Below are 21,832 nucleotides of genomic sequence, written 5' to 3'. Positions count from 1 at the left end.
TTGAAAAATCTAGCTTCTGTTCACGCTAAGAAATCTGAAGAGTGACTAGCCATGCCAGACTAAGAGAGTTTAACTGGATTCTAATCCGGATTAGCATACACAAAACTATGCTTACATAACCACAGGAAAAAAACATTCCGAGTCGGAGACCATCAGACCGGCACAACACAGCCGTCCGGGTACAGGTGTGTTTCTACTCTGCAGAGGTGTGAGGGTGAGTGAGTGAGTGTGCGCGTGTGTGTGCATGTAAAAACAGCAGCTTCTCCTTTGTGTATCTCATTTCTCATATGTGTCTGGTATGGTATCTTCTTACCCCAGTGACAAAAATATTTCGGCTGCTATTTTCCCTTCTGCTAGCACCGCACAGTTTAGTACAGCTACAGGTGCTGGCTTCTGATCTGGACTTTACGTCACTGAATTATAACTGTAAAGTTACATTATGTCCTTCATTTAACCAACGTGCAATCCAAGTGAAATTAGCTTAGTTTCAAATGATTTAAGTAGAAACCAACTTTGGCCCGAGGCAAGTGTTACAACCAGAAAAAAGAAGGATTAAAAAAAAAAAAAAAGAAAGGAAAATTCAAATCTCAGGTTGGGTTTGCAGGGCTGGTAATTGAAAAGGGCACGTTCTCACTTGTAAACAAAGAAAGGTTTATCTGGAAATTACTTGACACACGATGATCATAAGTGTCATCAATGCCATTTTTACAAGTTTTCTTCAGAATAGAACACATATTAGCTAATTTCACTATATTAAGAAATTAGGCATTATATAATGTTTGACACTTCAAACTAACCTTTAGCAATACCTAGTATCAAGATAACCCATATACTGCAAAATAAGTTGATGTAATTAATGTACATAGCGACTGAAGCTGTTAAGAGTTCTCCTTCCTTCAGTGGAAATAATATCCAACCTACTTGTTTTCTTTGTAAAAGATATTAAATGTACTGTCTAACCACAAAAATCACTATTTCGCATTTTGAATACTGTGAGAAATTCTTGCTTCAGTGTTACCTCTTTTTTTTTTTCTTTGCACTGCATTCTAGCTATAGCAATAATATAATTTTTGTCAATTTTTTCTATGCTTAGTTTGATCCTACAGAATTGTATTTTTTATAGCTGTAATAACTGTATCTTAAAATGTTTTCATTAGGCATTGCATATAAGTACACAGAAATGGAACTGAAAATCAGCTACCTGCCACTCTCATTAGTCTTATATTCTGTTATATTTGTGGTTAGTAGCTTGAGATTTAAACAGAATTGTTGAATATTTTAGTAACCAGGTACAATACAGTATTTAAAAAAAAAACAACTGAAAAGTCCTATTCAACCACACACTTATTAATTGACCTGTTATAGAACAAACAAAAAATATAATCCTTTGAACTCCCCAGTAGCAAATTCCTGCCTCTGTGGGTAGAAAAATCTGAAATTATTGGACGCAGGTCTCTGAGGAAAAACATATTAATAGCATGATTTCTCCCCCAAATAAAATTTCTAATAAAGTAAAAAGTGTGCTGAATAGGTAGAGGCTTAGATTCAATGCTTCTCCTCAGTCCACTATTAATAATCTAAATAGTGTGGGTGTTTCCCCATCCCTTTTTTTCTCTTTAAAAAAAAGGATAATCAAAAATCTGTATAAACAAATTACTAAGTAGACTTCATTAAAGAGTCCTTTCAGAACCACTGTCCATCATTATCATCATCATCTTCCTCCTCATGGTCCAGATAGAGAAGAGCAACTTTCTTTTCGTCAGAAATAACTGATCTTTGGTCTACCATTCTTTGCAACTGTACAGTTTGATCAAAAAAGGACTTTTCCACCACCTTTTCACCATGATCTTGAGAAAAACTGGAAAGAACATAGCCTCTTTCTTTTTCGTTTTCTACAATCTGGTCACTTTCAACTACAATCTGTGACTGACTAACAGAAGGGTCTTGCTTATTGGATATGAGCATTGTTGCTTGTTCTCCACTTTTCACTGTGGATATTCCACCCATATTGGAAACATCCATTTGAAAAGTAAAAGATGTTTCCTTGGATCCTACTTTAATATGCTTTATAGACCTAGTGCTCTCAGATGACTCTTCTGTTTGTGAAAGATCTTCCGGTGTTTCAGAGATAGGTCTTGTAAAGATTATTTGCTCAGCATGGGTTTCTACAGGACTTATTTTGACGTGCCTGAAAGATCTACTGATATCTGAGCTTCCTTCATTCTCTGAAAGATGTCCTCCTTCGTTAATGAGCTCTGGAGTTTCAGAAAGGGAGCCGTGATACACAATTTGTTCAGTGGTTGTAACTCCCACTTGACCTAGTTTGAAATGCCTTATTGAGCCTTCTGAAAGAGTCTGGTCTTCCAGTTCACTGATTTCTGTGTGCTCAGAGACGGGCCCCTGGTAGATGATTTTTTCAGCTGTCATAAACTCTTGGGGACCCAACCGAATGTGTCGTACTGAACTTTCTGTCTGTGAGAAGTCTCTAGTGTCACTGACCTCCAATTTACCAGAGATTGGTCCTTCAAAGATAACTTGTTCAGTATGAACCTCTTTAGGACCTAATCTGAAGTGCCTTATTGATCTGTTGGCATCCACAGACCCTTCTGACTGAGAAAGGTTCCCTGAGCTATTGAGCTCCAGAGAGTCTGAAACAGGCCCTTCATAAGAGACTTCTTCAGTTACTTGCCTTGATCCTACTGTGACATGTCTTGTGGACCTGTTGAAGTCTGTTGAAAACTTCTGAGAAAGACTGCCAGAATCAATCTCGTCGGTGGTGGTAGTAATAGGGCCTGTATAAATTACTTCTTCTGTGGTTTGAATTTCTCTAGGACCCAGTTTAAAATGCCTCACAGATCGGCTAAACTCTGACAGTCCTTCTGTCTCAACAAGATCTTCTGTAGCACTGACCTCCAGCATTTCAGAACCAGGGCCTTCATATACGATCTGCTCAAATCTCTGAACTTCTGCTGGACCAACCCTAATATGCCTTATGGATTTGGTCTCATCAGTTGATTGTGGTGAGTGAGAGACTGCTCCAAAATCTGCAGTTTCCAAAACTGAACCGTCATAAATAACTTCTTCAGTGGTATGATACCCTGCGCTACCACTCCTCCTTACTGTGGATGAGTTATAGATTTCTTGATCAGCGAAAGTGTATTTATCACTGTGGGAAGAAACATCCATTTCTATATTACTTTTACCATCAACAGCTCTCTCCGATCTCTCTTTTTTCAGACTGTGCAATGTTGCCTTCTCCTTCTCACTTGCAATTACTTCACCAAGCTGAGCTACATCGAATTCATCAGTATTAAGAGTCTGTGACAGATTGACTTCAGCAACAATTGTCACTAAGCCACCCTCTTCTGTTTGATCAACCTTTTTGATATCAAATTCTAAGCTACTAGAGTCAGCTTGATTTTCTTTTGTTAATGCAGACAGCTCCTCTTTCACACTTTCTGGGAGACTACCCTCCAACTGCTCCAAAGCTTCCTTCAACTGATGTTTAGGGTCCTTTGTTTCCTTTGATAAAAGCCCTTTTATTGAAGTCTGAAATTCATGGGGAATTTTAATCTCTTTTTCAATAACAATGGATTCAACATGGGATGTTTCAGCTTCAGGAGTCTCTTTGAAAATATGTGCACTTGCTTCCTCCCCTACTACTTGATACGTTTCTTCTGGAGAGCTTACACCTTCATCTCTCTTACTTTGTGTGCCTTGCAAAAATTCATCTTGCCAAGAATATTTAATAGTTGATTCTTCTTCTATATGAATTTGCCCATATACTGAGTCATCATCTTTTTCATTAATGATAGGATGATCATCAGGAACAGATACAAAGTATTTTTGTTCAATAGGTGAGTCATCTTCCTCAGTTACTTCTTCCACATGAGTGAAACTCTCATGGCGTTGTTTCTTCTTTTTAACGTCTTCATAAGTGAATGTTATGTTTTGTTCCTCTTCATCACCATAACGCCTCTCTCTCTCAGGGAATGTATCTTCCACTTCCTCTACTTCAAAAGGTGTTGAAAAATCAGTCCTTTCATCAGTGCCATAATCTAGTGGCTCTTCTACAATCTCAACATTAACAGATATGTTCTTTCTGCCCTCATTTCCTTTCAGGCCGTGATGTACTATATCTTCTATCTCTTCTTTGGAAGGAGTTCCCTGAACACCTTCTCGAACCACTTTTCTAACATCCTGGTTTGATAGACCCCCTAGGTCAGCTTCATCAGAAATATCTAGGTTTTCTTGAACTTGAGACTGCACTGTGATCTCAGTCTTTATTTTTCCATCATCTGGTTGTTCTTTCTTATTAAAATAGGTCACTTTAGTGTCTGTTGATACCTGTGAACTAGAAGACTGTGTAAAGCTTTTAAGAATGTCAGCAACAATATTCTCTGCTATATTTTCAGTTGACAGAGTTCCCATTTTATGGCTTCTGTCACTAATTCTCTCTTCATCTTTCAGATTGGATTCTGTTTCTGAAACATTCACTTTGTGAATTTCAGCAGGCTTCGTTACACGGTCATCTGTTTGTCTTCCTATGGAAGTTTTAAAACCTTGTAACCTTATTTCTTTATTATTCTGAAACTCTTTGTCAGGAGCGGGCATTTCGAGACTGATGGGTATTTCAACGGCTTCTTTGCTTCCTGATTCCAAGGTCACGTTTGTATCTTTTTTGGTTGATTCGCTTTTCAAACTTCTTGCATTAGAAATGTCACTCCCTGTTAACTTCTGGTGAAAGACTTCCTCCTGGATATACTGCTGCTCAGTCTTCCTTCCAAAATCAACGCTTCTTTCTTTTATAAAAGGTTTCTCATCTGTTTTCTTTTTTTCCTCCCTTGTTTCTTTCTCTAGCTTATCTTTTTCTCTCAGCAGAGATTTTTTCTCTTCAGTTGGTTTGCTGCCTCCTCTTTTTTCTTTAAGTGTGGTCCGAGTTTCAGTTATGGTTTCTTCATATTTAGATGGTTTAAGCGTGGTATCCAGCTCATAAGTCGGAAATCTAGTGAAGTTTGGTTTTGTTCTTATATTTTCGGAAATCCCTGGCTTTGTGTCAGCCTTGTGGTCCTTGTCTGATTTTTCAGCATGTGCTGATTCTTTTGAAAAAGATACTGTGGAGGAAGTTATAACTTCCGTTTTCTTTTTTTCTGGAATTGTCTTTTGCTGCATTTCAGTGTTTTTCCAGCTACTGTAGGCTGGAGTAAATGTTCTTAATTCTCTGTGGTCTGTCACAATCCTTTCATCCTTCGTAACAGTTGTTGAAGGGTGATACCTTGAACCAAGCACATCTCTTCCAAAAGCTCTTCCACTCGCTGCTGTGCGCGATCCAGCCTGGGTCGATTGAGCTGAATAACGTGCGGAACTGCTCGTATTTGTCACCGGCATTCTATGTCTTGTATCAGTGGTCCTGATAGCTGGTGAAGCTTTATTTCTATTTCTTTCTTGATAAGTAGAATAAATATCAGTGTAGTTATATGAAGTGTTTATAATATCTGCAAAAAGACCATAAGTGACCAAACATTAAAATAACGGCTTGTGTCTAAAATAATATAAATTAGAGGGCATGAACTAAGAAATTTTATACTAAATTTTTGAAAGAAATAATAGCTTCATTTTCAGTGCAGCTTTGTAAAGGCATTCCTGTAGGGTTTGCATGATAATTAATTCCACGCATAAATTATATTAAAACTGAAAGCAAAGCTGTTTACTAAGTTGCAAGTTCTTGCTAATTTTACCTGTTGTGAGCTACTGGGTACTATGGCATTTACTTAAAAATTACAACCTTTGTATTTATATTAACGTTCATTTACATTTACAGCTTCTTATTAAATAATGTATGCTAATATCGCAGGCTTGGGTTTTTTGCTTCATTCAAAGTGGCTTGAAGTTTCTCAGTTCCTACTGAGAATTAACGGCATACCTGCCACCACATACTGGAAGTTAAAAAATGCAAATACAACCCTTCATAGCCACGAGATACAACAAGGTACAACAAGGGAGAGAAATGAAGAACCTTTTAGGCTATATCTATACGATTTAATAAAACAGACGAGGCTCTGGCTCCAAGACCAGCCAAGCACTGCACAACTCAAATCTCCGACTCCTGGAAAGCTAGTCACATCTCCTCTGACTTTTGGTAGTACTTCCCGGCCTGTGGTGACCACTGAATATGCCTGAGCATTGTCTGCAAAAGTACTAGCCACCCCAGATCAAGACTGTGCCAGGGACAGTGCTAACAATTTAAGAGCACCGGCAATTCTACATGAGCACTTCAGCCCAGGCCCTAGCCTGCTGACTACAGACACAGCCTTCAACTCTCTTCTGGGCTACTGTCTATGAGAGTCCGATTATTTTAAGACCACACACTGTTAAATTCAGGAGTACTATCAAGACTTATTCTGTTATTAATAACAATGGCCATAGCCGTCAAATCAAGGGTCCATCTTATCTACTATTCTGTTCACAATGACCAACAGTAGATACATAGGGAGGAGTATAAGAACAGGGCAAGTAAATTGTGATACTTCCCTGGTATACTCTCACAGCCTCCAGAGATTTGCAGCTCCTAAGATAGAAATGGTATCTTTATGTTTAGTAAGTCTTTGATTTTTCTTTCGTTACTCTGCTAAAATTTCTCTTTAAACCCATGTAAACGTTTTAACACTTCACAATACCTCGTGATGATGAATTCCATGGTTCAAACTATGTTTTGTTAAATACCTCTTGCTTTATACTTCAAAAGTCTCTTAAGAGCTATGGGCATCCAAAAGTTCTGGCACTATTAGAGCTATGAAACATCACTCCCTACTTACCTTCTTCACTTGAGTTATGATTTTATAAATTGTCTCATATAAAATAGCACTATATTGGTTTAAAATGTTAACACTCAAACCCAATTCACTATTCACTTTACAATACACTTGTAAAACGTATGTTTCAGGAATACTATAACACAAGAGTTTCCAGTTATATTTAATTTCATTCAACATTCATTTTTAAAGATTCATTTTTTTACCTTGAGGCAATTTCCCTGCATGCTGATCTCTCCATGTAATAATCCACTGGTTGCTCTCCCCTTCTAACAAAGCTCTGCAAAACACAGAAAAAGGCATTCCATTAAAACACTGGGAAGAATAATTATAATATTTAACATTTATAAGCCTTAGAAATGGAAACAATTATCCTGCAGTTGGGTCAGGCCCTGAGTGTTTTTCACACTCCATATTTTTATTACTAGGAATGAGAAATCCTTAGCATCTTGCAGGCTCTTAATTTGCACAGTCCAGTTCTTGAGAACAATGCAATAGTCTTACAGTAGGTGACAGCAGCAAACAGAGTACAGTTTAGATCAAATCTTCCACGTAAGTCAATATACTGCTTCCTGACACAGACAAAATCCACCGGTTTCCACTATGGCATCATACAAGCTAGCAAATTTTTCCACAATGATGAACTTACAACAGAGTTAAGAGGAAACAAAGCCAAACAAAGCTTAACAGATATTCAGTAAAGCTTTCTGAGAGAAGCACATGGAGTTGTTTTATAAAGAAAAGGCAAAAATGAAAAAAAAAAAAAATTTTGCAAGGAAATAGTCAGCAGCTTTCCTGCTGGTAATATAGTACCAAAGGTGGTGTTGCAGCGCGATATACGAGGGAACGGTTACACCCTAGATTTGTAAGTTCTACCCTTTTCAAATGAAAATTAAAGGAAAGTATTACCTCTACTGTCAAACTCTGTCTAGTGCTGGAGGAAAGAACTTACAGTATTAAAGTAACTATTCTTAGTTCCTATTCAATCCAAAATCAACACAAAATATTCTACAACAAAGAACTAGAAAAATTCTTTGTGACAGAAACGGCTTGGTTTCTTTCAAGGACATCTGTTTGTCCCCTCTGTTCCTCAGCCTTCCATTCATTCTTTTTTGCAGCGACTCTCCAATAGCTTCCGTAGTCCCAGGAAGCCACCACCAATTCCACAGGATGACTGTGGTCAAGGCTTCCTCTCGTTGACCAACCGAGACATCACATTAGCTCAGCAGCAATTGATTAGAAAAGGACAGGACACCAATTTGCTTACCTTTACTTTGTGGAGATTATATTACTACAAGCAAATAGCAGAAGCAGGCAACAACTGTCGATAAACTTCATAATTGTGTCTACTGCCTATTCTCGGTGTGCTGACACACAGGATGGAGACTTTGAGTTGCCTATTGTATACTGGTGACAGACGGTAGCTATTCTTGAAGACGTTATACCCAGCTGATTGCTTGAGAACGCTGGCTATCCTTCCTTTATGCCAAACTTTGTTCCCTATACAGCACGCCCATAAGGGCCCCACGCCCTGAGGGCTCAGCTGACAGCAGCCACACGCTCATTCTACTCCTGCTTAAGGTTACTACCCTACATTTTCTCCTTTCTATGGTGGTGGCGATTACTCCAGAGGTACGTATCCCACAGGGATTAGCACAACGGAGGGGCAAAACATTTTCAGGAGTAATTGCTCTGCATGAAGAATATTCAAACAGGCACACAGCATACTTTTTGTCCTCTCAGTGGGGAAGACGACTAAGTGCATTCTTCTAGGATTACCCAGCTGTTCTAAAAAAATAAAACAAAAGTGTTGGCTTCTTGCATATACCAGACACAAGAAGTAGATACCAGGGTGATCTTATTCAGTCCTAGATTTTCATGGTTATCCAGTAAGACTGGATCTCAGAATTCCTGTTAAATTCTCTGGAAATCTTTGTGTGCTTTTCTTCCCTCCTGCTGTCTATATACTTGTACTGTCTGACATAAAATATGTACAGCCATTCAAAAAAAAAAAAAAAAAAAAAGAAAAAAGCAGTTTGTCCCTTTTCCACTTTTGCAGGGCCACAAGATATGTTACACACACACACACACACACACCCCCCCCCAAAAAAAAAAAAAAAGAAAAAAAAGCACTCAACTGCAGCATTCTGGTGCAACAGCCTAGAAATTCTGAGGCAGGTTCTTTCAATATGCAACTGAATGCTATAATCAGTATGGTAAGTTTGGTGTTTTTATATTCACTTCTACTAGTGAGATAACTGTTTCATCATTTCCGGTTTTGGAATTGCCAGATGTTTTGCACTGATAACATATAGCTGCAACATGAAAGTTGTCAAGAACAAGGCTGGAGGATTACGATAGCCAGGGCTTCCGACTCCCTCGGGGGTAGCTGAAAGCAATTTAGGATTGTGGTATACACGTATTTGCTGGGCATTTCTGTCAAAATTAACAAAGCAGGCATTTTAAATGTCATCTGCGGATTTCACAATTCACATGCCTGATCACTTTGGACGTTTTATGCTTCTTTTGGTTTCTGACTGCCTCTAGATTCTTCAGTAGGACAATGCTACATCAGCAAAACATTATTAGTAAGGTTTTCTTTGAAACCATGGATTTGCCTAAATTCAGAAGAAAAGCCAGATTAGAATTTACCCAACATATTTACAGGTCACTTTCCCCCCTTAAAACAGGCTCAGATGGACACCTTTACTTCTCTTTTGTTAGTCAAATTCAACTCTAGGATAATCTTTATTAGGTAAAACCAAAGTAAAAGCAGTTTATCTTCCTCCATGTTAAGAGAAGCTCTATAGAAATTAGATCACTTCAGCACATACAGAGAATTTTCCCAAGACCAAACGCCTGATCGGATGAAGCCAGTGAGTGCCAAACAAATTGCTCTGAGAGACACAGACTAGAGAAGCTGGTGGTGACTTTGCAGAAACATATTAAGGAGCTGGCAATTAAAGCGTTAACCATGACGAAGGAAAGTAGGAATGTAGTTTGACTAAGGATTTCTGGCTGCTGTTAAAACAACAGTTGTTCAGTTGCTGCAGCAACGTATGAAGTCACTAAAAATAAGTTCCAAGAGGTAACTGTATATGGCAAAGGGCAACAGCACACGGAAAAGCTGGATCTGAAACATTACTACTGAAAATACGTTTTATTTGAAAACAAAAGGCAAAGCTTCGTGAAACCTCTATAAAATTGGACAGTGAGTCAGTGTTTTACTGTAGACGGTTCATATGTATTTCGTCAAGCTTATCAGAGAAACAAGAAAACGTTAAACTGACTTTGGCTTAAGAAACCAGAATGAGAAACTGTAGCGTATTTATACTAAGCACAGGCTTGGAAACCAGCATGCTCAGGTTAGGATCCTCAGCTTGAGCAGAGCTTCAGTTTATGCAAGTCATTTTGCTTCTCTGCTCCTTGCATCCTTTCCTAATACTAATCATTTCAACCATAAGCTCTTCATGGTGAGGACTGCTTTTAAACTTAAACTGCCTGAAGAACAGGGTGTTAATCTCAACTGTATGAACTCTTTAAGTATTCAGAGTAATAACGAAAAAACATTCCTCCAAGCAGCACTCTTATAAAAAATAACCAAGTCAGCTACTTCCTGGAAATCGGATCCCAAATGACATATTGTGTTAATACTACATTGTGTTAATACTTTGTTTAAGCGTTGCCAGAAAATAGTCCAACTGCACCTTTAACTCATCTCATTATTAATGTCATTTATCTAAAGTTAGCAGTGACACGCTAGCCAGCCTGGAGCCCCGCTGTGTGCTGGGTGACAACCGAAATAACTAGTCCATGAAAGCAGGTGGATGAGATAAACTGGGTGGGGTGGGGAGAGAGAAGTTAACAAAACCAAAAGGATTCAGTGCAAATGTTATCGTGGTCATTCACAACAGCAATAAATTTATTTCAACTACAGAAACCCAAAATCTCAGATAGGGGCAGTTAGCCAGCAGGCCATAAAAATTCATCCTCTCTATCCTGGGTATTTGGGAAGAGCTAAAAAAAACCTCTCCAGGAAGTGGAACGGAGGAAGCATTTTTAGGGGCAAAGGCCACTCCACATCTTTTTTCCCCTCACAGGATGGCAGGACAAGGACTGCATGAAGAACAGGTAACTGACTGTGTGTTAAATTCCCCGAGTGTAGAAAACTCAGAATGTTCTCGAAATAAAACAAATACAGGAATAGGACACATTGGATGGTACAAGTTGTCAACATGAAATATTGAAACCGATTGAGAAAGCTGTGGCGAGTAGCTGAGGAGGCATTAATGCTGCTGATAATGATTTATCGAGGAAGGCATGAAAAGGGTCAGAAGTGTTGATGGAGGAAACCAACCAAAAGAGGATTGGAAAGTGTGCCTGACAAATGTATTAAGACATCCTGACAATGACCACGACAAAAAAAAAAAAAAAAAAAAAAAAAAAAAAAAAAAAAGCAGCTTTGTAGCCTCTGCTGCTTCAAAACCAGGGTGGCAACCTGGAACAGAACATTTGCATGACACTACTTCACCTATGGCACAGGCTCTGGGCAGCCTCTGCGATTTGAAGAGAAGAAGCTTCACATAGCTGAGAAGGGCTTGACAGTAATTCTGATCCTAGGCAGATTTTCTATCTCCTTTTAAAACTAAGTCTTACACAGTAAAATAATTCACCACTTCTCTCTGGAAAAGAAACTTAAGTATAGTCTAAGCAGTTGTGGTTTTGCAGGGTTCCAAGAACACAAAACAAAACCACAAGGCACTTCATAAATATTTACTTCAACACTGGTGAAAATGGAAAAAAGAAGATTCCCATGAGATATAACTTCATAAAGCCACATAAGACATATATTTCAGTTCCTGAGTGAGCCTCTGCTCCCAGCGCAGGAAGGGTGAGCAGAATCAGAGAGGAAGTACACGTGGTCCTTGGGGAAGGGTGTTCCTTGCAAAAGTGATCCTTTTTGCCAGTCCAGGAGCAACAATGACTAACGGAAAGAACTGGCTTTAAAACAGGACCTGTAGGAGTTGCGAGACAAAGAGAAAATACAAGGTGGGAGGTACAAAGAAAGCTCCAAGAAGTAGACCAGATACCACACCCTTAACCTATAATGCCAGGAGGAAAGGAGGTAGCTTCACGTGCCCTGGTTGTCATGGATAGAGAGACCCAGGAGAGGAATGGGATTTGAAGAATTGCATAGATGAGCAGTCCAGAATTCTCTTACTAAACAACTTACTAACTGGATCCATACCGATTCCTTCCCACAGCAGTGGTGATAAAGGCATGCAGGGGGGAAGGCATTATTTTCTTAAGTGAAGATTGAACAAGAAGAAAAGAGGAATAGGTAACACTGCAGAAATGTAAAAAGACAAATCAAACCAATCACTTTTCAGCAGCATTAGCCTGTTTTATGATCCGTAGCAAGGCCCACTTTTCTGTTTTCATCTGTCGATCTTCAGTAGGTCATATGTCCACTGAAGCCTGCCTTGCCAAGGCAATCAGTGATGCAAGTTGCATTCACTACTATCAGATGAAGAAACCCTACAGGTTAAGGAGGGTCCAGAACTGGACAGCAAACACATGCTGCAGGCGTTGCTGAATCTTTCTCCTTTTGTTAACGAGGGCAGGGAATCCTTAGACAAACCAATAAGGCTCATAATCAGTGATATGACCTCTGGAGAAGTTCCAGAATTTAATGGGCTGACAAGGTTTTACAGAGCAGAAGCACTGACGGTTCACTTATTAACTAAGAGCGTGTCCAAACAACTACATATCTGGGCATTATCATTCCTAGTTCTGGATGAATACTAATCATCGAAACAATTCTGATAATTCTGTTATTGTGGAAGCGCTAAGCCCATTTTGCAGATGAATAAACCAAGGGAGAAAATTTAAGTGACAACAGTAAAAGTCAACATCAGAGCTAGGATTAAATTTAGAAGAATCATGTGTTTCAGCAAAGCTAACAGAATTAACACAGAGAGATAAGGATCACAACCAGCTACCATTTCCACAGTTTCTCTTCTACTAGTAATGCTCCGGACAGTACTGGATTTCCAAGGATCACAGGGATCCCACTCCACCAACAAACATCCAAGCACCATTACTCACAAACTGACTGCTTGTGATTTCATCTCGCCCAGAGGCCAGCCTTGGTCTGTACATCATAGCACCCGATACTCGAGGCATCTTCAACAGACTGGTTTTGCTCTTTGATGGACTACAGACATCCTTTGCTCGCAGTCTGTTACCAAGCTACTGAGAAGTTACTCTTTCAAGCGTATTTTCAGTTATGCAACTACAAGTAAATTCCATGTTTATCAGTGGATTGCTTTAGTCTACGCAGTTCACCTATAATTCAGCTGGCACCATCTTTATCCAGACTTAGATGCTTGCTCGTTCGTAGCAACATTACACGCTTAGGACACGGTGTTAACGCTTTAGGACACAGAAGCCTATATCGTATAGGACTGGTAATACCACTGTCTGTTTATGCAGGTTGAATATGAATGATGCACGCAATATAGACAAGCTAATGACTGAAGCATACTCCTTAAAAATAGTATGAAAGTAGGATGACAATTTTTTGCAAATTATTACTTTGCTCAATAAGAAATGCACTTCTCTGGTTTTCAAGACCAATATCTCAATGAAATTTATTGAAAATATTGTCCTAGTTGTAGGAAAAAAACACATGATCTTTACAATAAAGTAGTATCTACCTCCAGTTCATAGGTTGGTTTGGTTGCTTTTTTCCCTTCTGAATTGCTTTTATGCCACGTGCCAACTGATACATCAGAGAATCTGGCTCTTCAACCACACGGCTACCAAGTGGCTAGAGAGATGTACAGTACTGAAGATGCATTAGCAGAGATGTTGTCTGTTCATCTCTCATACTTGATCCAAGCATGTTTCCATAATAAACCAAGGATGAAGAAGCCCAGATTTAATCAAACAGACTTCTGTTACCTTCCCACTATTCTACAACTGAAACAACAACAGGGAACTCGCTGGACACAAATCAACACATTTAAACAATGAAATGTGCCATATAAGTTGACCGATGGCAACTACGCTGCCTCATGTTTTATTGTTTGGCATGTAGGGATACTGGCTCCTCAGCTTGTATTCAAATATTGTGTCAACATTTCACATCGATTTGATATGACCTTGACCAGGACTAAGAAGGATTCTTACGTATCAATATATCTGTACAAAGTTAATAGGATTCCTATGGATTATATTGGCTTCTCCAACATATTGTTCTGGGGACAGAGAAATAGAACGAATTACTACCAGAAATAGTGCTGCTCCAGTGATGAAATTCCAGTCGCCTCTGCCATTGGTAATGCTTATCAGTGTTACTAATGAATAATGGTATTTTACTATTATTACACTTTTCCAAGAAATCTCGGGCAACTCCACACGTATTAGCAGCCTTCTGAAGGGGTGTTATCTTCCTTTCACAGACAGCAGAACCAAGCACAGAATGGCATGGTGACCTGTGTCACAGAACAAGCCAACAGCGAGCTAAAAACTGGTATTAGGGGTCCATTCACAATACTTAACAAACCACAATACACACAAGGAGTCTTGATCCAAGACTCTGAAAGAAACTGTCTGTATTTTAAATGCTGGCAAGAGGATGAATATCTATAAAGAGGGATTTAAATTATCCCCCAGTTAAACAATTTAGTGTGACCGCAATTCTTACCTGTAGGTTTCAATTTCAAGGATGAGGCCTGCTTTCACCTGGAGTAGTTCTTGATAGTCCTTCAGGTAATCTGTTATCGACATGGTCAGGAACTGCTTTTCTTCTTCTAGGGCATCAATTATCCTCTAAAGAGAAATACTGGGTTTTAGTTTTGAACTAACATAAAAATCTGTACACTTGAATGACTAATAACTTAAAACTTTTACTTAAAAAAACAAAAACTGAGAGATCAATAAATCAGTATGTTCCATCACTTTGAAAACCAGAACAAATCAGCTCCAGGACCTCCCCGTATACAATCTGAAACACATTGTTACTGAAGCAGAGCTTTATGCTAAGATTTCATTTTATGCCTTGCTAAGCTAGTTAAACGTTTCGGTAAAACCTGTTCGGATGCCCTGTACAAAAGTTATCAAATATACAGAGCAAGGAAAATACAGTCCTTTAAACGTGATGCATTTTGTCATATTAAGGGTGCAGGTGTACATGTTTAAAATCATACTTGAGATCAGGAATTTTGGCAACCGCTTTGCCATGAGAACCTGGCCTATTTCTCTTCATCAGTTCCGTAGACATGTGGGCCCAAATCAGTTTTTGGATTCTAGCATCTGGAGATACAGTGCCTAGGTGAAGGAAGCAGTTCCTTTGTCCTAACCGCTACTCAGAAGGCATACAAGGGATTGTTCATTTTCATCTTGATAACCAAATACCACTTTGTACCTTCACAGCTCTGTGTGTGTACGGGTGGGATGCAGTTTATGACACCTACAAATGACTTGAGAGCAGCAGCAACGACGAGATAGTAGGGAAGGACTGCCCACCTTTCTTTAGCAAGTTTTGGAAATGGAGAAAGGGACCGATGAGCACAAAAATACCAAAATCCAAAGTTATCTAAATTTGAATGCACTCTGAAATACTAAATGGATGGTTAAATACTGAAGAACTGCACACAACAGAAAAAGCAATGAAGACTTATGCAACAGAACATTAAGATTTGATTTAGACCAGGACAACTGACTCTCATGCTCTTGAAAAGAACATTGCAGAAAGCAAGCGCTTTAATCACTGGTGTTACGTCTCACATGAAGGGCAAAAATTGCCATCTTCTGGAAAATAAGCCCTCCCCTGATAATTGAGAGGAGCTCATTGGGTACAGACTCATAACTTAAAGTATCACCGTTCGCTGTTCAGTTCGATTCTTAATGGTTTCCTCGCTGTAGATAGAATCTGCTAACCCAGATCAATTCTCCTCAGCCAGCAGATTGATGCCAACCGAAATGCTATAGATACACTTTGTTCTGGGGGCTGGGAAGACAGAAATTAAATCTCAGCAAAGGCCTGATTCTATTTTGTTCACATCACTCGGCACTATGCAAGGACACCGAACTGCCATTTACAGAGCAAAAGCTCATAGACACGTACAACACTGAACAGGAATTCATGAGAGCATATCTTAGATTGCATCCTAGCAAATACTTTGCAATACAAACTGGAAAATCGGGACACTGATAGTCTAGTTTTAAAAAAATTCAAAATATATCATTTGTATGCAGCAAGTGTTCAAGTATCACAGTAGAAGCAATAACATAAAAAATGAAGGTACAGCAGGGGACTCCCCAGCTTGGTTAACGCCAGTATGATATGCTAGGCAGAAGTAAGGTTTAAGAACTAATAATATAAAGTGTCCGCACTGCAAACATTAATAGTCCTTTTTTTTTTTTTTTAAGTAACAGTAAAAAGAAAGCTTTATGAAGGAAGCGGCTTGTCTTTTCATATACATGTGCATATATCTCTTTATATAACACACGTTAATCTATTTCTTCATTTGCAGCTGTTATTTGACTACACTGATGTTTTCTTTGACATGACAAACCTTGCCTACAGTCTTCAGTGTACCTAAAACTCCCTTTTCATGGCAGAAGACAAATCATATCTGAAAAAGCACTATCAACCACCCAACAGCCTCATCCAGACTGCAGTGGAGGCAACGTCCTGTATGGTCACGCGCAGCGGCAAGCAGAAACGCTGACCTTTAGCGGCTCTGAGGCAAGAATCCTGTTCAAGAACTGACACAATGGAAAATCCCAAGATGAGAAAGGAAGAAAATTGCCAGGCCCTGCTTTTAAAAGGAAAAGGCTATCAAGCAAGTACAGGGTGTTGGCAGAACCAGAGGAGTCAGCAAAAGACAAGAAAGAATGGATCTCTATGGGACCAATCTCTAAAGGTGGTAAGAGCTCTGGTACAAACCACGAAGTGATTGTTGCTTCCCCAGTTAAACATAGAGACTAGCCTATACACCGGCATGCGTATGTTGGAGAGCTTCGTAACGCACAGGTCTTACTCCAGTCCCAGAAGGAACTACAGGGAATCTGTACGCTGGACTACGGGGTGTGCGGAGCTCTGAGATACTCCGGATATTCACAGCTGTCTTAAGACATAGGAGCTTCAGTCCCTCACCCCCCAGTTCCGCAGTCTGGGTTTGAAAAGCCACCTAGATTCTATCCACTGGATTTGGAGAGCACTCAGGATCCAAAAGTTTGAGTTAAATACAGTGTCTTAATGATTACCATAAGGAGCTACATAACTCAGCCAGCTGTGTAACAGTTCCAAAGGAATTCATTCCAACAGCAGCAGACACTGTATAGACTGGATGGCAGACAGCCACCCGTCCAGCCCTCCAGTCACTGATGCTTAAACATAACGCAGAGGACAATTGGTCTTAAGTCCCATTTCCAAGCACGCCAGAAAGTACATAAACCGCTTTGGCAGAGTTCAGGAGATCGCAAGGCAACAAGCTTCCATTTTGCAAAAGGTAACCTGTATTGTTGCAGCTGTGTTTGCTTCATGCACTGCTTTCTTGGAAAAAGTTGTTGCTCAACCACATCAAACCCAAGTCCTCCCAAATCCCACTGATGTCCTTCTAGAACGGAGTAACTGAATAGAAGTGATTTTCTCACCCTTCAGACGTTCCTTTCCAGGCAGCAGTGGGAAATTTTAGAAGGGCAGTAGGGGGAAAAGAATTTACTTGGGTTGTCCAAGCTGTACCCACTCAGGGAATAAAGAGAGGTTTCCACGCTCCAGCCCTTTCCATCTGGTACTATTTACCGATCCCGCAGCTCATTCAGTGGCTCAGCAGGGGAGGAACTGACACTGCGCTTAGCTGGCTAGAAACTGGTACACGGAAAAATGCACATGACATACTGATATTATATGTTCATTTGACAAGATGTTTTCTTCTTCTCTGGAGCTCACAACACTGACACAGGAACAGATCCTAAACCCGCTGTATTAGTGCAAAATTTCTGCCTCTTTTCAAAGCAGCAGAATGAGCCATAGCCATTTTTACATCCAAAAAATACAGGGCTTTCTCAAATCACTGAGAGTTTGCGCGTAAGTATTGCCACAGCACACAGCTAGAATTACGGAAGAGACCTACTGAGTTCATCCCTTTAGCACCCAGGACCAGTGGAAATTTTCCAAACGATGTACGATTTACAGCTGGCCTGGTTCAGCTAAATGATGACGCCAAATACATATTTCTGTTTAACATTGCTGAAAGCTTTAGTGAGGATAAGGACAGTGCAGGAGGCAAAGATGGACATATAAGGCGACTGCATGATATATGGAAAATATGAATAAATCTAATTGCCATTGCAGCTGCAATGAACAATAATCACTTGACTTAAATCTGTACATACATATCATTTCTATGTGGCACTTTACAAATAAGCATGGAATAGATGCGCTTTAAAGAGTAGCTTAACATCCATGCTGAACATACTTTCACCGATAAAAGAAACAATGAGGGAGGGAAAAAAAGCTTTGATCACAAGAACAAAACCTGAAACAGCTGCTTCTACACAGTCTATAGTTTTTCTTCCTGGATGTGAGCAAAAGAGATTTTATTTCTCATGTACAGTAGACTAGCCACTGGAAGAGGCTTCTCATTAGAAGCCAAACATTTTAAATATGAAAACATTCATAAGTTATAATCCTTATGATATCATTTCCACCATAATTTAAATATTACATAGATGTACATTCAAAGATAAAATAGCTCACATGTTTTCAGGTTGGCTATCAAAGAACTTTTTTTTCTTCTTGTATTACAGAGATTTGAAGCTATTGTTCCTGTAAAATCGAAATCACAGCAAATGCTCATGAGAGTAAAACAGAAGTTTCTTATCTCAATATCTAAACAACAATCTATTTTTGAGTACTGAATCAGGACAATTCAAGGGCATGCGTTGATTTTGATTATCTGACTTCTACAATGGGTTGCTCTGTCTCCACTTGCTCTTCTGAATAAAATTCTTTAAAATTGCAACCAGATACAGAGACAACACACCGGTATAAAAACACCTTGCTGAGCTGAAACAAAGAGTAGGTATCTGAACACACCCATTCTAACTGGCTTTAGAAGAAAAACTTGCAGCACAGATAGTGAGCTATACAAAATGCTTTTGTTAAAATAGCACCATATTGAAAGGTTTTCCATTTGAGCAATAATGACCGAAGATCAATGAAGCTTTCATTACAAATCCCTAATAACAAAATATAGACAGCAAGGAAGACATATTTTGGAAATCAAAGTAACGTTATATAAATGTACATAAGCCTACCAATATTTAAACTTATACACCTTAAAAATGGGAAAAATGAAAAGTTTTTTTTTCTCCTTTACATTTTCACCTGGTTTTGACTGATGCATAGATTTAATTAATGAGGGAATTGCATATGACACCTTCTAAAGCTTCGGAAACATGATTGGAAGAATGAATTGTCCCGTCAAAATGAACATAAGATTGATTTAAAAGTTAAAAGCCTTTCTGATTACTTCTTACATACCTAATCTGCCTCAGTTCACAGCATCTGCAAACCATGCAACTTGCAAACAATCTAGCAATGTACAAAAACCAGAGACACAGCAACAGGTCCCACTCCTTTCCCAACCACCAGCATCTCCGTAATCTACCACTGCTGCCAGACACAATGTGATCATTAGCACACGGGGTTCTGACAAACACCGAGATCCAGCAGAGTGTTAATAAAAGGTCTGACAATGAACAAAAGAAACGTTGCCCTCAGGATATCGATTGATGGTCTGGATGATCTAATACGTGCTCTCCACTCCAAATTTGATGAACTGATGTTTTGCTGTTCCGGCATTTGCTGATCTCTTCACACGCACAGGGTGATTATACATCGTTATACCAAACATTATTCTGACGGCAAGCAAATTCTCAGCTGCAGATGCTATAACCCTCTGCCTAATGACACCAAACATCCACCTTGAACAGGTACCAGTCACCTACATCGTTGAAGTTTTATTTCAAAAAATTCCCACTCTGCTCACTGCCTGTAGCACAGTAACGAGTCTTCCTGCCTTTAAACAACTACAAGCGTCCTTAACGATGCTGGGGCCCGCCAGCTTTTCTCTAGGCTCTGGGTGAGCAAGAGTGCAATGCAGGAAGAAGATTCAGATCATTTCTCTGATCACAACAGGTCAATCTCAAGTCTCAGGCTAGAAGGGAAGCTTTGTGTCCCACCACACGGGGTCTCGGTCCACCTGCACCCTCCCAGGGACTGCTCCATGTCCCATGTGCCCATGACAATCCAAGCAGGAGCCCTGGCAAGCCCTCGCGCCAGCTCCGTGCCCTTGGGTACTTGCCGAGGGCAGGTTGGGAAGGGAGCACCTGTCACCAGGAAGATGTCCTCAGGGTCACCGTCTCCCTTTTGATCCCCACCCTTTGCGCCCAGCTCTCCCCAAACGGAGCAGTGGGTCTCAAAGGGACTCCCTGCTCCCCCCAAAGAAGGGCTCGGCAGCAACCAGCTCTTGCTGGGCCACCTCCTCTTCCAGCCTGGGGAAATCCTACTGCAGGGAGGCAAAGCGGGGCTGGGACGCCCCGGCCCGTGCAGGGTCAGAAGGAGCCTTCAGAGGGGTTTGGGCAGTTCCCGCAGCAGAGGGAACGGGAGGGATAGGAGCGAGCCTAAGGAAGCGGCGTGCCCGGGTCACGCGAATCGGGCTCACATCTCACGATGGGCCAAAACTGAACGGAAAAAAGCGGGTGGGAAGGCAGAAGGAGACCAAGAGGCGCACCAAAACAAGCACGGCCAAGAGGGCCGGGAGAGGCCCGGGACCGTGGGGACACCGGCCCGGGACCCACCCGAGGCGGCGGCGGGGCACTGCCACCCACCTGGTACTCCTCCACCTCGGCGCCGTGGCGGTCCTGCAAGGCGAGCAGCTCCTGCTCCAGCCGCTCCCGGAGCCCGCACAGCTCCCGGCCCTGGCGGTGCAGGTCCTCCAGGTGCTGGCGGCACTGCCGGCTCTCCTCCCGCAGGAGCTCCAGGTCCTCCCGGCTCCGCTGCGCCTCCTGCTCCTGCAGCACCTGGATCTGCTCCTGGTAGCGCAGGAGGGTCTCCCGGCAGCTCTGGCTGAGCAGCATCTCGTAGGTCTCCTCCAGCTCCTCCAGGCTCAGCCCGGCCAAGGGGGGCGGCAAGGCGGCCAGGTCCATCCGCAGCTCCCGCATCTCCACCGCCTCCCGCCGCTGCCGCTCCGCCAGGTGCCCGTGCTCGGCCCTCAGCTGCAGCAGCAGGTCCTCCAGGGCGACGCACTCGCCCCGCAGCCGCTCCAGCAGGTCCCGCTGCCCGGCCAGCTCGGGCTCCAGCCGGCGCCGCATGGCCAGCACCTCCGCGCCCAGCAGCTGCAGCTGCTCCAGCTCCCGCCGCAGCCCGTCCCGCTCCAGCTCCGCTTCCAGCTTCGCCCGACTCAGCTCCTCCAGCTGCAGCCGCAGCCAGGCCAGCTCCTGCTCGGGCACCCGCAGCCCCATCAGCTCCTGCTCCCGCAGCTCCGCCAGCTCCCGCGCCAGAAAGCGGTTCTCCTCCTCCAGCTCCCGCACGCGGGACACGAAGACCCGCAGCCGGGAGTTGAGCTCCTGCAGCTCCCTCTTCTCGTCCCATCCCGCTTCCCAGCGCCGCCACATCTTGCCTGCGGTCGGGACCGCCGCGGACCAGGGACGCTGCCGGCGCTGCGCAGCCGCCGCCTCCCCGCGGGCCTCTGACCGCCGCTCCCGGCCCCGCCCCGCCAGGCCCCGCCCCGCCAGGCCCCGCCCCGCCAGGCCCCGCCCCGCCCCCGCGCCCGCGCCGCTGCCCTGCGGCGCCCCCTGCCGGGGGTCTTGGCGCCTGCCGCCAAGGTGCTCCGAGAGGGAGGGCGAGGCCCGGCCCGGGGGGCACAGCCCCCCCTCGGGGGGCGAATCCCGGCTCGGGGCGGGGAAATCCCGGCTCATGGAGCAAAGCCCCGCTCGGGGGT

The 21,832-nt window shown here is 42.0% G+C and overlaps 1 protein-coding gene across 2 annotated transcripts; it reads right to left on the bottom strand.

The window, feature by feature from the left end:
* Positions 1-634: 634 nt before the first annotated feature.
* Positions 635-21,564, bottom strand: SYNM (synemin). 2 transcript variants are annotated; one of them, XM_082489057.1, is made up of 4 exons: positions 20,721-21,564; positions 14,524-14,648; positions 7,019-7,092; positions 635-5,495 (listed from the first exon to the last, which is right to left on the bottom strand). In XM_082489057.1, exons 1-4 carry the CDS (start codon positions 21,504-21,506, stop codon positions 1,684-1,686), a joined length of 4,797 nt encoding a protein of 1,598 aa, XP_082345183.1. In that variant the 5' UTR covers positions 21,507-21,564; the 3' UTR covers positions 635-1,683. The 2 variants fall into 2 exon arrangements, with proteins under 2 accessions (XP_082345183.1, XP_082345184.1); XM_082489058.1 differs by lacking the exon at positions 20,721-21,564 and adding an exon at positions 6,535-6,568 and having other exon boundaries at positions 635-5,498; positions 14,524-14,646.
* Positions 21,565-21,832: the final 268 nt, after the last annotated feature.

Source organism: Vanellus vanellus (assembly GCF_965231255.1).
Source record: "Vanellus vanellus genome assembly, chromosome: 11".
Lineage (NCBI taxonomy): Eukaryota > Metazoa > Chordata > Aves > Charadriiformes > Charadriidae > Vanellus > Vanellus vanellus.
This window is presented reverse-complemented; position numbering and strand designations above follow the sequence as displayed.